Here is an 18,657-nt window from a genome sequence, read left to right as displayed (position 1 = left end):
AATTTCATTTTCATGGTATGATGTATGAGCATTAGGGACGCAGACAGAAACTTGTCTAGTCCGTCCTACTGGCAGATATACAGTATGTGAGAATTCACACTTAAAAATCTGACAAGATGTCTTCACAGAAATATCTAAGAATTTCTGTTCCACCCTCTATGTGTACTCCAATGAGAACACAGAAATCAAATTTGATAGATTAAGGTGTGTACAGAAGCAATTTTGCCAGTCATGGCATCTACAACTGCAGTGAGAAATGGGAAAGTAATACTGCTGTGAATACAGGTGCAGATGCTGATGTTATTTGTGCTGTAGTGGAAATGCCTTTCAGAGGGTCGTCTTTCTTGAAGACATGTTAACTTTGAGATAGGACAAAAGATAAAGCAGTACATTGGCAATTGGTATCAATTCAAAAGGAAAGTAAAAGCATGCCTCATTAGCCACTCTCGCTAGCAATTAACTGAATATCTTGATTCAAGGATTGAAAAGCTATGTTACTGTAAAGTATGGACATACCTAATGAGGCAGTGCTGTTGTTAAGACATTGACTTAATATTTGGGAGGGTGGAGTTTTCTCTATTTGGCCATCTTGTTTTAGGTTTACCTATATCATTTTGGACAAATGCTGGAACAGTTTCTTCAGTAAGGCCACGGCCAAACCCCTACCCTGTCTTTGTAAAACATACTTACGTATTCTTTGTGTAAGTGTACTAGAGCTGTTTATTTTCACTGTATTAGGATGTCAAATCCTATATTTGGGAACCTTTGTTGATTTAGAATGAAAATAAAAGCATATCCCATCAGCAAATCTTCTACAATTCATCAAATATCTAGATTCCAAGACTGAAAAGCTAATATAGCTTCACTGCAAACAGCAATGTTTGTTGTAAAGCTGTATTACTAATTTCATTCTCAGCATAAAAATGTTGTAACTGTTTTCTTCAAAAAACAGCAATGTACTCACATAAATTTTAAACTATCATTAGCAGATTAACAGTGGCTATCTAGTGCAACTTCAGAGACAGAAGCCTTTTTTCCTTTCTTTTTTCCCAAAGTAGCAGCTTCCTCCCTAATTTACTTGATTAACTTTACTGGGCATAACCATGAGTAGCATTATGAATTGCAATGGTAGTTTACTGTTAATACAGTACACACAATACATTTCTATGATTTACTTGTGTTTTGTTAATGTATACCTTGGCTCTTTATACATACACGAATGTTCTCCTTCTTGACACAATTCACAGAACAGTATAAATGAATAAAAGAACACAGTTCAATAAAAAGTACTAACTACTGAAGTATAAAGTGACAAGCTTTTCAGCATAGTGTATTGTTAATGTGTAACAGACTGAAATCAAGCAATGAGATGGTAATTGAAGAAGAAGAACATTAATTTCTCAACAGCAGCTGTTTTCCACTGTTTGCCTTCAATAATGATCCAACTATGACATGCACCTCTCACTTGCTACAGTTGTGTCAATCACTCTTCATTTTAATAATCTGTCAACATAAATCACCATTTCCAAATACAATTGGGTGGCATTAAAATTAAGTTCCAATAAGCAAGGAAATAACTTAAGACCTGCCTAAAAATTGAAACACATATCAATTCTAGACAGGTGTTTCGAATTAAAGCCAAATGAAGAAATATGTCAAACATATGAATCAGAATATAGCGTGCACGGATTTCACAATTCAATGACAAAACTGTTTTTACTCCTTTTTCCTAGATAATGGTTTAATCTAATGAATCACTATTAGAATTTAGTTTTTTTTCTATCACAAAGATATACATGGAAACACCTTTCCATTTAATATGAATTGTGTGTTCATTTCCTTATATTCCCTAGAGCACTTCTCTCTAAAACATCTAACATAGTTTTTGTCTAGCAAACAGCCTGTTGTACACATCAGCAATGTGACCAAAAGTAGTCTATTATCAGATTAGCATTAAAGCAATCCAGATATCACCTAAAGACCACTCTGAAGTCCTAATGAAAACACTGCCAACACAAAAATTTTCAGGGGGGGGGGGGGGGGGGAGAGGGGGATCAAAGTGTCTGCTTAAGCAAATGAATCTTGAGGCTCATCAAACAGTCAACTACTTCATCTTTTCCTCTATTTTTGCTATAACACATATGTAACATGATCCTTTTTGCTGCCCAAACATTTCAATAACACAGCCACTACTGAACCCACCCCACAAAACCACTCTGTACAGTTATATTCTGCCAGCTGAATTGTTTGTATCAAAATAGCAAATGATATATACATCATTAAAATCACAAAAAAATACATTTTAAAGTATAGTTTTAATTGGAAAAATATGGTATCTGACGCCAATTTTCGTATTAGAACTCATTAGAAGCCACAAAAGATCATGCAAAAAAATTGCAAAGACCATTTTATTCCCAGGCCAATCGGCTCAAATATGAGCTTCAGTGTTTACTTTCAGCTCCACCCTAACTGCATAGAATTATCATAAGAACACTTAATTTTACAGGCATTACTGCTACCCCACTACCCCACTATCTGGGAAATAAACTGTCACTCAAGAATCGACACAAAAAATCATCATGACATAGCCAGCAAATTAATGTTCAACTATACAATTACTTGACCAAATATTCCATTGCTATATTAAGGAATACCAAAGCCCAAAATTAATACACCATAGTGTGATTGTACATTTTGAATTGTCTATGGCAAAAGTCTGCAGCTCGGTGCCTAGTGGCTAGCATTGTTGCCTCCGGATCACAGGGTCCCGGGTTTGATTCCTGGCCAGGTTGGGGATTTGCTCTGCATGGCGACTGGGTGTTTGTGTTGTTATCATCATCATTTGTAACATTGGCTCGATTGGATTGGGTAAAAATTTTGACTTTGTACAGGCAGTGATAACTGCACAGTTGAGTGCCCCACAAACTAAACATCACTATGGCAAAAGTTTTGGCATTACCGAAGCATCCGATTCCACCAGTCTGCTTTGCTCTGTGACGTTATCAATATGGCAGAAATGGCTACTTCCAACTTACACAAAATGACAATGGCATTACTACAGATACGACAACAAATGCAAACAAAAATAAAAATGACAGGTTAACTGCAATCTAAAAATTATATGAAACTAACAAGGTAACTTCGGAAAATTGGGAGTTGAGGGTGGAGAAAAGCCATATACACAACAATTTAAAAAACCACCACTCCATCCAAAAACCAATAATATCCAAAAACAATTTAAATGAAAGCATTCCACTACACCAACAAAACCACAGGAATCAGATATTTTTCCTTGCCCTATATAGTTCGAATACTTCTTTGATACCACAAAACACACACACACAATGCTGAAAAGTGGAACCAAAACCCCTACAACTCAAAACACGAAATGCAACATATTCACTGCATCAATTAAAACACAACTGACCTACCATTAATATACAACATGCAACATTACGAAGTCTCTCTCTCTCTCTCTCTCTCTCTCTCTCTCTCTCTCACACACACGCACACACACACGCACACACACACGCACGCACGCACGCACACACACACACACACACACACACACACACACACACACACACACACACACACACACACACAGAGTACCTTAATCACTGACAGAATACACTTCCACAACCCACATTACTGCACCACCTAAATCAGAACCACATAGCACAATGACAACCAAAACTCCAATAACCTCAAGTTAAACTCAACACATCCATCACCAGGGGACACCATCAAATACAACAACACAACATCTACAAACACAATCAACTCACGAACTCCATACCATAATGACTTCACACACCACACCATTACATCATAGGTCAAAGCAGATGAGTGGAATCGGATGCGTCTGTTGACCCAAAGTTTTACAGTAAAATTTCTCTATCATGTAATTTCTGTAAAAAACACATCATACTATTGCATCATGTATGAAAACCACATATATCAAAGGCTATGTAAATATATTGTATACAATAATAATAAATACAAACAAAACATGTTTCCATGTGCTATATTTTCAATAACTATGGACTGTCGGTTGAAATGGAATATACAACCAAACATACTAGCAACAAGAATTCAGTCAGTCTGTGTGTTATCATTAGCGTTCTCTCATTGGTGTATGACACCATCTGCCTCTTAGTTATATGCTATTCCTATGCCCACTCAGTCCGTAATATGAGATAATTATTAGTGGTACATGGGCACAAAATATGGCCACAATTTTATTCAAACTACAGAAGTGGAAAAAAGTACTAAAAATGTATCCAAGTTGATTGCAATATTCTGTTTAGGGAGTTGGGGGACTGTATGTGTCCTAAGTACATGCACAAATCAATTATGCACTTCAAGAAAACCATTACTAATTACTATACTAACAGCATTATACTACTCACATACTGAGAGTAAAACTCAAAACAATACTCTCGAATAGGAACCAAAAAACACACAATGCATTGAATTAAGGAGAAAACTAAAACCAATACACTTACAAAATCAGTTAATACATACCTATTTCTCATAATACACATTATGCAGTAAACGAGTACTTAAAAACACAAACCAGGAGATAGTAAAGATTTAAGCATCTCTTGTCATTCTGCAACATGCTTTCAGACTACAGGGCTCAAGCACATTATGAGAGAATTATATGCCCAAGCCTCCCCCCATGAACCATGGACCTTGCGTTGGTGGGGAGGCTTGTGTGCCTCAACGATTCAGATAGCTGTACCGTAGGTGCAACCACAATGGAGGGGTATCTGTTGAGAGACCAGACAAACGTGTGGTTCCTGAAGAGGGGCAGCAGCCTTTTTCGTAGTTGCAGGGGCAACAGCCTGGATGATTGACTGATCTGGCCTTGTAACAATAACCAAAATGGCCTTGCTGTTCTGGTACTGCAAACGGCTGAAAGCAAGAGGAAACTACAGCCGTAATTTTTCCCAAGAGCATGCGGCTTTACTGTATCATTAAATGATGATGGCGTCCTATTGGGTAAAATATTCTGGAGGTAAAATAGTCCCCATTCAGATCTCCGGGCGAGGACTACTCAGGAGGACGTTGTTATCAGGAGAAAGAAAACTGGCATTCTACAGATCGGAGTGTGGAATGTGAGATCCCTTTATCGGGCAGGTAGGTTAGAAAATTTAAAGAGTGAAATGGGTAGGTAAAGTTAGATATAGTGGGAATTAGTGAAGTTCAGTGGCAGGAGGAACAAGACTTTTGGTTAGGTGAATATAGGGTTACAAATACAAAATCAAATAGGGGTAATGCAGGAGTAGGTTTAATAATGAACAAAAAAGTAGGAGTACGGATAAGCTACTACAAACAGCAAAGTGAACGCATTATTGTGGCCAAGGTAGACACGAAATTGATTAAATGTATGATGAGAAAAAAGAAATTATTCAGGTAGTGAAGGGAGACGAAAACTTAATGGTCATGGGTGACTGGAATTCGAGAGTAGGAAAAGGGAAAGAAGGGAACATAGTAGGTGAATATGGATTGGGGGAAAGAAATAAAAGAGTAAGCTGTCTGGCAGAATTTCGCGCAGAGCATAACTTAATCATAGCTAACACTTTGTTCAAGAATCATGAAAGAAGGTTGTATACATGGAAGAACCCTGGAGATATTAAAAGGTATCAGATAGATTATATAATGGTAAGATAGAGATTTAGGAATCAGGTTTAAATTGTAAGACATTTCCAGGGGAAGATGTGGACTCTCACCACAATCTGCTGGTTGTGAACTGCAGATTAAAACTGAAGAAACTGAAAAAAAGTGGGAATTTAAGGAGATGGGGCCTGGATAAACTGGCTAAACCAGAGGTTGTACAGAGTTTCAGGGAGAGCATAAGGCAACAATTGACAGGAATGGGGGAAAGAAATACAGTAGAAGAAGAATGGGTAGCTTTGAGGGATGAAGTAGTGAAGGCAGCAGAGGAACAAGTAGGTAAAAAGAAGAGGGCTAGTAGAAATCCTTGGGTAACAGAAGAAATAATGAATTTGTTGATGAGAGGAGAAAATATAAAAATGCAGTAAATGAAGCAGGCAAAAGGGAATACAAACATCTCAGAAATGAGATCGACAGGAAGTGCAAAATGACAAAGCAGGCATGGCTAGAGGACAAACGTAAGGATGTAGAGACTTATCTCACTAGGAGTAAGATAGGTACTGCCTACAGGAAAATTAAAGAGACATTTGGAGATAGGAGAACCACTTGCATGAATATCAAGAGCTTTGATGGAAACCCAGTTTAAAGCAAAGAAGGGAATGCAGAAAGTTAGGAGTATATAGAGGGTCTATACAAGGGCAATGTACTTGAGGACAATATTATGGAAATGGAAGAGCATGTAGATGAAGATGAAATGGGAGATATGATATTGCGTGAATAGTTTGACAGAACACTGAAAGACCTGAGTCGAAAAATGGCTACTGGAGTAGACAACATTCCATTACAACTACTGACAGCCTTGGGAGAGGTAGTCCTGACAAAACTCTACCATCTGGTGAGCAAGATGTATGAGAGAGGTGAGATACCCTCAGACTTCAAGAAGAATATAATTATTCCAGTCCCAAAAAAGCAGGTGTTGACAGATGTGAAAATTACCAAACTATCAGTTTAATAAGTCACAGCTGCAAAATACTAACGCGAATTCTTTGTAGAAGCAGACCTCGGGGAAGATCAGTTTGGATTCTGTAGAAATGTTGGAACACGTGAGGCAATACTGACCCTATGACTTAGAAGAAAGATTAAGGAAAGGCAAATGTACATTTCTAGCATTTGTAGACTTAGAGAAAGCTTTTGACAATGTTGATTTGTATACTCTCTTTCAAATTCTGAAGGTGGCAGGGGTAAAATACAGGGAGCGTAAGGCCATTTACAATTTGTACAGAAACCAGATGGCAGTTACAGGAGTCGAGGGACATGAAAGGGAAGCAGTGGTTGGGAAGGGAGTGAGACAGGGTTGTAGCCTCACCCCTATGTTATTCAATCTGTATATTGAGCAAGCAGTAAAGGAAACAAAAGAAAAGTTCGGAGTAGGTATTAAAATCCATGGAGAGGAAATAAAAACGTTGAGGTTCGTCGATGACATTGTAATTCTGTCAGAGACAGCAAAGGACTTGTAAGAGCAGTTGAATGGAATGGACAGTGTTTGAGAGGAGTATATAAGATGAACATCAACAAAAGCAAAACAAGGATAATGGAATGTAGTCGAATTACATCGGGTGATGCAGGGGGAATTAGATTAGGAAATGATACACTTAAAGTAGTAAAGGAGTTTTGCTATTCGGGGAGCAAAATAACTGACGATGGTCGAAGTACAGCAGATATAAAATGTAGACTGGCAATGGCAAGGAAAGTGTTTCTGAGGAAGAAAAATTTGTCAACATCGAGTATAGATTTAAATGTCAGGAAGTCGTTTCTGAAAGTATTTGCATGGAGTGTGGCCACGTATGGAAGTGAAACGTGGACGATAAATAGTTTAGACAAAAAGAGAATAGAAGCTTTTGAAATGTGATGCTATAGAAGAATGCTGAAGATTAGCTGGGTAGATCACATAACTAATGAGTAGGTATTAAATAGAATTGGGGAGAAGAGGAGCTTGTGGCACAACATGACTAGAAGGAATCGGTTGGCAGAACATGTTCTGAGACATTGAGGGATCACCAATTTAGTATTGGAGGGCAGTGTGGAGGGTAAAAACTGTAGAGGGAGACAAACAGATCAATACACTAAGCAGATTCAGAAGGGTGTAGGCTGCAGTAGGTACTGGGAGATGAAGAAGCTTGCACAGGATAGAGTGGAATGGAGGGCTGCATCAAACGAGCCTCAGGACTGAAGACAACAACAACAACAATGTATGCCTAAGGTGGAAATGTTGAACCTGCCAAATCTGCTTTTACGCTCACATCACTAAAATTGTGGACATAAATCACTCATCAAAATCTACATTGAATAGAATTCAAATTTTGTATTCACATTACTTTGCTTAAGTAAACCATTGCCAAACCTAAACTGCCCCTTTCCAATCAAACCTAGTTGCCAGCATACACAAGCAAAAGAAGTATTGTATTATCAATGCACTTCTCCAATGATGACTGCACTCAAATTACACACCAAATTGCATATCATCTGGTTAGGAGTTGAAGCTGGTGCAAGTAGACACAATCCATCATTCAATACCCTTAGCTTCTTTTATGTTAATTAGCTCAACATCTCCTAAATTACGAGGAAATGCTGATTCAGTTATCAACCAAATGAGAATGCAAAAGAGAACATTACATCCTGTATGGTGACTCTTGAAGACATGTGAATAAATAAGGGTTACATTAATTTTGGAATTAGTTGCACTTGTTATTAATTATTCATCTGCATGTAACTAATTTGTAATATTTTTTGTTATTGTACTTAGCCGAAATGTGTACTACCACGTGCAGAGCAGTAAACAATTAACCAGGTACATACAAGAAGTTCAGTACATTAGGAGCAAACTGTAAAAGTTAACATTTTGTTTATTTGTCTTCTGTAACACTTTGACTTAGTGCAACGTGTTTCGGCTCGTAAATGCAACAGATGCCTTTCAATATCATAGTCTACAGTGAATACAAATTTTCCGTCAAGTTATATTTTTGTGGGATGAAAAGAGACTGGCCACGTCCATAAGCTTTGCAGATGGAATCACCCTGCATTTGACAATAATATACGAAACATTTGCATGAATCACATTAAAGTAGGGCGGAGGTTTATCATCGTAATGTTACACTTGTTTCCCTATAGCTGACTTCAGTTCTGATGGTAAACCTATTAGGTCTTACATAAATCGCTTCACATGTAACCAAATGAACAGAGCGATTAAAATGAAGTGCCGAAACAGGTAAAATGGTTTTATCCCACAAAGAAAAGTCAAAAAAGGGTGTTACATATAAAGTGATAATTTGAGCTGTTATCTGCGTATTTTTGACTTTTATATACAACAAAATAAATACAGGCACTTTCTTAACTCTGAACATAACATACACCCACAAGAAATTCTCGAAACCTGCTCTCGGTAACATAAGCATACGCACCCACATTTTTGTCGTATTATAACACTACGTCAAAAATGGGCAGCCACATACTGCTTACGCCTATATTTTAACATAAACAGTTCACAATTTTTACTGGAGATCCCGTCAGTGTAACCATGTAAAGACCTAAGATTAACAAAAAATCAAAACATTTCGTATTGTATCCTGATAATTCAGAGATGTTACGGTTTACCAACATCTCACAACACTTGGCTACAAACTCCCCGTTATAAATAATCATTTTCATTAAATGAGTGACAGGCTTCTCTCGAATAATTTTTATTTCTATACTTTTTATTTATACAAATTGTGTATTTGCAATGAACAGTGGTCCTGAAATGGCTTTTAAACATTGTGTGAAAATTAGAATTTCGGTGTTGGTACGATTAGCCAAACAATTGCTAGATAAACGTATTTTTCGCCTCACAGGTAATGAGTTAGAAGTTAGGTACTAGAATTTACAAATAGGAATTATGTCAGCACAAAAATATATTTAGGACGAAGTTAGTGCTTTACTTTTAGTTTTAGTGTCGTTGATTTGGAATCGTGCAGCTGTTTGCTAACCACTTGTTATGATGTTGTGCTGTGTATGACACTATTGTATTGATTTACTGTTGTTTTACGTGGTGTACTGGAATATGATGTTTTCCCACATTTAAGTGTTAGTGATTGAATCGCTTCTGAGGGCTTTGATTATGATTTGGCTCAGTGTAAATTTTGCTTGTTATTGTTTCAGGTTATGTTTATCACAACAAATTACTGAGCGCGATTTTCGATGAGTTTATACATAGTGTGCACATATACTGTACATCAATTATGAATAACGCAATGTTAACATAACAGCATTGCACCGTGTTAAATACATGCTATTTTTGCTCCCATCTGATTGGTTTGTACATGTATGTTTCATGACTTGATAAAAGAAACTACCCCGGTTGAACCAGTTTCCATGTCCTGTAATCTCTAGTGAAAGTCATTGTTAAATATCTTATGATGGATGAGAAAATATGGACAATGAAGTTCTCTCATTCACTGTATTGGTGTGGTTATGTTGAGTCACATGTTGAATGTAATGTAATAATGTTTGTGAGGGGATGACGAGGGAAAAGAAACGTTGCTCTGATCTGAGGCATTGCTCTTCCATACTGTAACATGAGCAGTTGCGTCATATTCTTCCCTACGTCTGATTAAAGTGCCCACAGTTGTTACGTCACTTCAGTGATCAGTTAGGTTGGTGTGAAATAAAATGCTGCAGAAGCCATTCAGTCTGAAACATTGCAGGTCAAGGGAAGCGTTCCTTCCATCCATATAATTTGATCATAACTTTTTGTGTCGTTTCCGACCATTAAAAAAAAAAGCATGACATCTATCATACCCAACGCAAACAAAAAAATGCATATCCTTCACCAAAAAAAAAAAAAAAATCAAAATAACTCACTGGCTAAACACATTGTTCCAACAACGAAATGAGGGGTTAATGGAAGCGTACGACCCACCCGGCTGTTTTGACATGTGACTTAAGGTTTTGTGGGGTGTGATATGACAGTGTGGAGTTTAGTTTGAGTTGGTTGTGTTTGTATATGTTGTCTTGTTGCTGTTGGTGGTGTCCTCTGGTGGTGAGTATGTGTATGCTCCGAGTGTTATGTTGTGTATTGGTTTCATTTGAACATTTTTGGTCACAGTATTTTGGATTGCCTGTGATTGAAGAACTGAAATTGGTTTCAGTGAGTTATCATTTTTTTTCATTTTTTAATTATTTTTTTTAAATACATGACTGTGGTCTTGATAGGTGTTGTTGGTTTGCTGTTTGTCATGCAGTAATGCATTTAATTTATTTTGTTGCTTTTTTTGTTAGGTATGGATATGACAGTTTGAGGCTGCATGCGGAGATGAGGGAGGACGTGATGTCCTTCATAAAATTTCTTCAGATGTTTGAACTCCTGGCTGCAATTGTCAAGTGCAATGTGTGTAGGGAGAACATGATGTTGGTGACAGTTCCGGCATCTCAGACCAGAGACTGTTACGTGTCGGTGCCGAATGGATAACCTCTGGTGCTCCATTAGATGCGGTACCTGGTTCGAGAGGTCTAAATTGGCCAGGAGAGGGATTATTTTGATGACTTATTGTTTTTGTTGTAGATCATCTATCAGTTTTTTCGCGCATGAGACTGGAGTGAGTGAGAGGATGGTTTTAGATTTTTTTTGTAGGGAAGTGTGTTCAGAATATACAAAGTATAGGTATAAGTTGTGTGGGCCGGGGCTGCTCATCGTGATAGATGAATCACAGTTTTGAAAGAGAGAGAATGGGAGGTGTAAGTCCCTGGTTGGTTTATGGGTGTGGGGGACTGTTATTTTGAGGAGTGGTTATATAGATTGTGTTCTCAGGGTTTTGGAGGGGCATGCAAGGAGGGAACTAGTGGGGTCAACGGAAGAGTATATAAGGGAAGAGAGCATTATAGTGTCAATTGCTTTTTTGTCGCATGGGGGCTTGGGGAAGGGGGTTATGATCATTTAGTTGTAAATCTTAGTTTAAAGTTCAAAAATTACTAACCTGGGGTTTGTACCAATACTTAGAGGTGTTTTGGGGGATAGTTAAATCAGCCATAGGGAAGGAGAATAGGTGCTTTTCTAACTTGCAATCTCATTTAGATAGAAGAGCGTCCCTAGGGAGTATTTCATTTCTCGTGATTTTTTGGGCACACCAAGGGTGGTTAGTTGAGGGGGCTTTGTAAATGGTGGTGGTGGTAGGTAGGTAGGTAGGTAGGTAGGTAGGTAGGTAGGTTGGTTTTGAGTAATGTGGTGGATTGGGTTGGGGGGGGGGATCATGGTATTGTTATGATTATGTTGCAGAAAATCGGTTTTGTTGCAGTTGTTTTTAAGTTGTAGTGTGTGATTCAGTTTTGATTATTTTGTGGTACTTAGTTGTTAGAGGATTTTTGTTTTTGGGGGGAGGGTGAAGGTTGGTGGGGGGGTTGAGCTTGATGTTGATGTTGGAATTTGTAAGTTGTGGGTGGATGGGGAGTTTCTTTCAGTTGGTGTGTGTTTGTGTTAGATTACAGTGGCTAATCTAGTGTGTAGTGCCAGAATTTGTTTGTGATGAGTAGATGTCTTTTTGGGTCTATTATTTGTGAATTGTGATGTTTTGTGGGACTTATCAAGTGTTGGGGATTCGGTTTTATTTATCACAGGTGTAGGTGTTTTTTGTATTGTCAGCTGTGGTTGACCTATACAGCTTACGGCAAGTATCTGATTCCAGTTTTTGTAGTTGTGGATGCATTTTGGTATCATGAGGTGGTTGACCTATATAGGTGAAGGAAAATGTTCAATTCCTATGTTTGTCGTCATAGCTGTATGTTTACTAGTAGCGTCATATGTAGTTCACCTATATAGCTCAAGGGAAGTGTCAGATTCCAATGTGTGTTGTCTAGTTGTGTGTGTTTTCGTTTCATCAGTTGTAGTTGACCTATATAGGTCAAGGGAAATGTTAGATTCCAATGTGTTTCGCCGTGGGTGCTTTGGTATCTTCAGGTGTAGTTATAGTATCGATAGTTGCGGTCTGATTCAAAATTTTGTAGCTTGGTTTTTATTTTGTAGTATCTAGAATTGTGGTTGAGATAGGTGAAGGGAAGTGACCGGTTTTTGTGGGTGTAGTGGAATGTGGGAATTTTGTGTGGTTTGGGATCTTGGTGTGTGGTTTTATATGTTAATATTTAGTTTGTGCCCACCCACAACCCCCAGTTTCCCATGCTTGGCCCCTTGTTTGATTATATTTTTCGAGTTAGATGTTTTTGTTGTTTTTATATGTATCATAGGCATTATATTGGAGGTGTTGAGAATTGTTTTTTCTACCATATTGATGACGTCATGGGTCAGAGCAGACGGGTGGAATTGGACGCTTCCGTTTTTTTTTTGTAAGCTAGGGATAATAGGGAAAAGTTTAAAAGTTAAACACTCCGGGTTTGTGTGGGTGGTGATATGATGACGACGGCCATAAGGTTTTTGAAAGGTTTTGGCTTGATTGCTGACTACATGAGATGTCATGTGTAAAGAGATTAAGTAGTTGACTAGAATCCTGGCATCTTGGACCAGATGCCAGTATTTGTGGCAGTTTGGCGGTCTTATCAACACAAGACCTGGCACAAGAGATCTAGATTGGTCATCAGGGAGGTTGTTTTACTAACGCATTATTTTCATTATCATTCATTTTTACATTTTTTTAGTGTGTTTGTAAAGTAGTTGGATGGTTTTCTTTTTGTAGTGAAGTAAGTACTGGGTATGTTAACTATAGGGGAATGATGTTGATTGAGGGCGGTGGGGGGGGGGGGGGGTTGAGTAATTGGCAGTGGAGGTTTTGTATAAGGTAGTGAAACATGTTTGTGGTCAGTCCAGGAAGAGCTGCTAGGTAATGGTAATTTTCACTGGCAAAAGGCATTACATGTAGATGTGGATTTTATATCAGAGCTTAACGGATGTTAATCTTATTGATGTGTAGTTAGAAGAAAGTTGTCACCAGTTTGCTAAGAGAACTGATATTAAATGTTGTTTATTATCAAAAGTCAGCTGTATAGTGAAAATATAAGTTGCTACTTATTGCAAAGATGATACATTAAGTTGCAAAAAGACACTTACACAGTACCTATCAGGCTGATGAAGGATTTTTCTGTAAGCTAATATGGAAGTGTCTTTTAGTTGTGCCTGTCTGCAAGTTAATGTGACATCTTTACGGTAAGTAGAAATGTATCTTTTCCTACCTGGAGTTCTGATTATAAGATTCAGGTGTTTGCGAGTACTGTATGTGGATTGCAGTGTGCATGTTTTTCTTTAGTGAATGTATAAAGAGGTCAACATGGGGCATTGGAAGGTGAATGGGTATGAAGAAAGTCTCAAACAACTCTGTTAAAATACATATTAAATTGTATGATGAAGAAGTGATTCAAAGGCTGGTGACCAGAATATATTTTCGTTTTGTTCTTGTCTGTCTGTCTGTATGTAAGTAATACCACAAATAAATTGCAGAATGATACATCAGTTTTCAGATTCAGGATGTAATGTGCATCATATATGATTAAGAAGTACAAATTCTATTCTGCTCCTGATTTTATTAAGTACATGATTATAAGTGTTTTTGGCTTAAGTTCAAGTGCATTAAGGTATTCCCAAAATAAATAAATAAATAAGCAAGCATTGAGCTAGTGGAAGACTACAAGCTCGATTGTAAACTTTTTTCTTTGTCTGTGAAACAGGTTGACTACAGCAAATAGTTTTCTTTGGTAAATGCTCTGTAATCTATAAACTGCTTCAATGGCACACCTTATTGCAGTTAGAATTCGTGTTGAAAGTGTGTCCTGTATTGCTCACAACATGGTAGTATATCACAAGCCAGTGTTAAAAACACCAGTTTAAGTCATGTCTTTCAACAGCACGAGATTCTGATGTTCTTTCATTTTGATGATATGTATTCAACTCTTTGTAACCTGAAGTTTACAATTCATTGGTTGTCTTTGGGTCTTTGGACTCTCTTCATAGTCTATGATAAATTTATTTCTGGTGTTGATTCCTTTTTTTCTCTTCCAGAGGTGTAGTACTGCTGTCATGGGTGACACGAAAACTGTTTGGGTTAAAAAAGAAGAAATTGATGAGGTATGTACTGAGCCAGATTCCATGGTTACTTACTTCCTTTGCCGCTGTTTCATTAATTTGTGTAGGCAGTAAACTAAGTGAATAAACACAGTTCTTGACATGTTGCTGGAAACATGAATAATGCACTTTAATGTATTAGTGAGATTGAAGGAAGGCATTGAAGAAATTCAGAGGCCAGCTGGTAGATTTGTTACAAGTAGATCTGATCAATATGCGAGTACTCTGAAGATGTTTTGTGATCTCAAATGGGAATCCCATGAGAAGAGGAGGTAGTTCTTTTTGATAACAGTGTTGAGAAAATTTAGAGAACTGGCTTTTGAACCTGATTGCGAAATTATTCTGCTGTCACCTACATACATATCACACATGGACCACTTAGATAAATAACAGAAATTGGAGCTCGTATTGAGGCTTACAGGAGGCCGTTTTTCCCTCATTCTATTGGCGAGCGGAACAGGAAAGGAATTGACTAGTAGTGGTACAAGGTACTCCATCATGTATCATAAGGTGGTTTGTAGTTTATCTATGTATATGTAGGTTCAGTTTAATAAAAAAAGTATCTGGTTGTGTGTCAGTGTTAAAGACAACATTTCACAACAGTACATAAAATATAGCTTGTGTTGGGTGTAAACGTCATGTGGAGTGGAGAAGAGGGTTTAAATTTAATGTTTAATAAATGTGCTTTTGTTCTGAATGGTACTTTTTCTTAGAAGTGGCTTCTTCTTTTGTTAAATGTTAACAAAACGATGAAGAAGACTTTATAGTGAAGATTGCAATATTGTGATTAAATTTTAAAATAAAACATGCAGGTGGTGCATTATGAGCTTGTATACAGAAAAAGGTGTGGGAATTTTGATGTCTTTCATAATATTAAATGTTTGTTGATGGTTTAAAATATTTTTTTTGAAAATAAGTTTGAAGAAGAGACATTTACTGTAATTGCTAGTGTGAGAAGTAAATTTCATAGTAATTCTTACGTTAACAAATGTCTTTGAGTTTGTAATCACAACTCCAGTAGAAGCAACAACACTACAGTTCAATTTCGGACAAAATTCGTTTCTGTTTGCATGCAGTCAGATAGTGCATAATTAATTTCTGTGTTGACAGGAATACCGAGAGCAACACCTTGAATATTGACATTTTTGTTCTTTGTACAAATAATAAGATTGCACGTACATGATACTTGAAATTTGACATAATGAAACCATTTGGAGGGTGGCCAGATATCAGCAGCCATACACCCACTGTGCTGTTAATATTCTTATAACACAGCTGCTCAATGTTGACAGGACCAACCCAATCATACCAACCACTTGCAAATACACTGTACTTCCTCAAATGTTTGTTTGGCACCCTTCTTGGGGCCCAACTATGGAAGTACTGTGACAACAGCACTGCATCAGTTATATTTAAATATTAATAAAAGTACTTCATTATAATTTATACAAAGTAGGTGATCAGTTTGGTATGAATCTGAAAATTAACTAAACATACTAAATTTTATTAAATACATTAATAGGGGTGTATCCTGTAGGTACTGAGCTTTGGCTTTGAGTCTTGATTTAGTAGTGTTAGATGCCATATGCGCACAAAGAGATAGAGTGGAAGATTTTAACTATGTGAGACGATAAGAAGCGGTGTGAAGTTGGATTGCAAAATTCACACCTCTCTCACATTGGTTGACTTACTTGATCTGCGCAGTCGATCTTCTTCTGTGTGTTGCCAGCTCCGTCGATCTCCAAAACCTTCTCGAAAGAACAATGCTGGTTGCAGATATTTATAAGACTCTCTATTTTTGAAATAATTTTGTACTCATTAATTCTTTTTGTTCAGTCATGATGTATTTCAACTTCCTTAAGTAACATACTCAGCGTTTCTCACATTAATATTCAAATGATTACAAGTTAACTGATTTGTCGTGTGTTAGACTCATTTAAATACATCTTCAATGTATTTGGCTTAATGACCACATAATGTATGAATGTGTCTTGCCTCTAGTGAGTCCAATACATGAAGTATAGTTAACAATTTTTCAACTGTTCTTCTTTTTGCTCATTACAGTAATCACTGATATAAACCACCATAAGATACATAAACACTCCTTGTTCTTCCAATACGACTTCAGTGGTACAAGTGGCAAACACTTGTAGATGCTGTTCGAGCATCGTGTCTACCTTGTGCTCATTACTCCTTTCCACCCTGCACACACAAACGTGTCACTGTTTGTAGATTCTCTCACAATTATTTTTTAAAATACCGAGTTTTAGAGACGGTAGTAGGATGAGTGGTTACAGAATTTACGCAGAAATTCTCGAAGCACTAAAACATCTATTATGGACATATGCAACACAGCCCAAGTTGCATGTTAGATTGTAAGGTGGTGGTTTGATTGTGAGTTGTCAGTCAGTGAACGTGAATACAAATCTTTATTGTCATCACATACTGATCTGTACCATAGGCTGAGGAATGCGTTAGTTTAAAAGATGACAGTTTGATAGTGAGTTGGCAGAGCTAGCAAATGAGATGTTGTGCAAATAATTATAGTTCTTGTTGTAGCATTTATTGTAGGCCAGTTGGTGTTTTGGCCAGAGGTTCATGTCCCCCATTTTGATAATGTCATGGGTCAGTCCAGTTGGGTGAGATTAAAGGGTTGAATATTTTCTGGTAAATGTATTTAAACATAAACTTATTACAATTTCATAAACAACTGAAATTGTAGCTTACAGTAATAGTCTGTACAGATTAATTGCATATTTCCAAGTTCTAGAATGGATCGAAACCAATTTGTTTGAAGTTTGATTAACTTTGTAACTGAACCTCAAAATCTATTAAAAAGCCACATAATGTCATCTTTCACATCATGTGACACTTCAGTTGATGGACTGAACATTTACTAGGATCTTTCAAGAACTGTTTAGCGATTATATTCATAGAAAGCCATCTGCATTGAAGAAGTACAAGTTTTTTTTTTTTTCACTCATTGTATGTTTCATATAGTAAACCATCCTCTCAACTATTGCAGCAGTTGTTGGCATTTGTTTGGCCAATCTTCATTTAGAAGTCGTAATACTGAATGCCTAGTTGCCAATAACCATTCTGGAAAGGTGGTTACATATTTTCTCCCTTTCTGTAACATGTTACCTTGAAACTACAGTTGTGATTTGTGACATCTAGCAGATTAATTGGAAATTGGTTTTTACAATTATAATACTTGCTTCCATTGTTGACAAAGCATTTTATTCTAGTATACTTCCTATCTATACTGGTCATTGCATTGAGAAATGCTGTTTTCCTTTGCATGTCTGTGCAAATTATGTTAATTTTTATCACTTTGTACTGCTAAATGTTGAGCAGAAAGCCTCTTTCAAATGACTTTGAAAATGTGTTCTACTAGAGTTACTACTGCTGCTCTGTGATGAGAGGAAAGTCCAGTTCTCATATATTTGGAAAAATGAGTTGATGCAAACATATCAGGAAAGACATGGATTATATTTTATGCTCGATCTATGATCATAAGATTACATTTACAAGCATAAGGACGACATTGTGGCAATGGTAACGCTAATTGACAAAAACATGCTACAGTTTTAATTGTAAAATATTTGCATTGCTTTCTATCCAGCACATTTTTATTTTCTAACTTCAGGTATACTGCTATTGTTTCCATGTTAATATTATCAAAGAATTAAATCATATTATGTGGTTGCTGTATTTCTCATTTCTGCAACACATACAAAATGCAAGTGCTGCTGGTAACTGAAGTAATCCCATCATAACTTCATTTTTAAGTTCTGGTGAATTACACACACTGAAGTTAATACTGGTTCTCTGATCTTGCTCCTGTTTATCCAAAGCATAAAAAAAAATCAGTTTCAATCATGTGTGTCTCTAGTATTTTATGGGAAACACTCTGTGTTGAATCTAGATTCATTTCTTCT

The 18,657-nt window shown here is 37.0% G+C and overlaps 2 protein-coding genes across 9 annotated transcripts in view; one reads left to right on the top strand and one right to left on the bottom strand.

Moving 5' to 3' along the window:
• Window positions 1-9,193, bottom strand: part of LOC126295242 (uncharacterized) — a 148,596-nt gene extending 139,403 nt beyond the window's left edge. Inside the window, exon 1 of the mRNA XM_049987598.1 lies at window positions 9,081-9,193. The gene's annotated coding sequence lies outside the window, so the exon portion shown is untranslated. The remainder of the gene's footprint in view (window positions 1-9,080) is intronic.
• Window positions 1-18,657, top strand: part of LOC126295241 (zinc finger protein 492-like) — a 244,249-nt gene that overhangs the window by 18,213 nt on the left and 207,379 nt on the right. For 2 of the 8 annotated variants that reach the window (XM_049987592.1, XM_049987590.1), the window contains exons 1-2: window positions 9,401-9,509; window positions 14,654-14,719. In XM_049987592.1, the coding sequence (XP_049843549.1) occupies window positions 14,672-14,719 (48 nt within the window). In that variant the 5' untranslated portion in view covers window positions 9,401-9,509; window positions 14,654-14,671. The other 6 variants (XM_049987596.1, XM_049987597.1, XM_049987595.1 and 3 more) reach the window with 5 other exon arrangements.

Source organism: Schistocerca gregaria, chromosome 11 (assembly GCF_023897955.1).
Source record: "Schistocerca gregaria isolate iqSchGreg1 chromosome 11, iqSchGreg1.2, whole genome shotgun sequence".
Taxonomy (NCBI): Eukaryota; Metazoa; Arthropoda; class Insecta; order Orthoptera; family Acrididae; genus Schistocerca; species Schistocerca gregaria.
The sequence above is the reverse complement of the archived record's forward strand: the minus strand, read 5'-3'. Positions and strand labels throughout refer to the sequence as shown.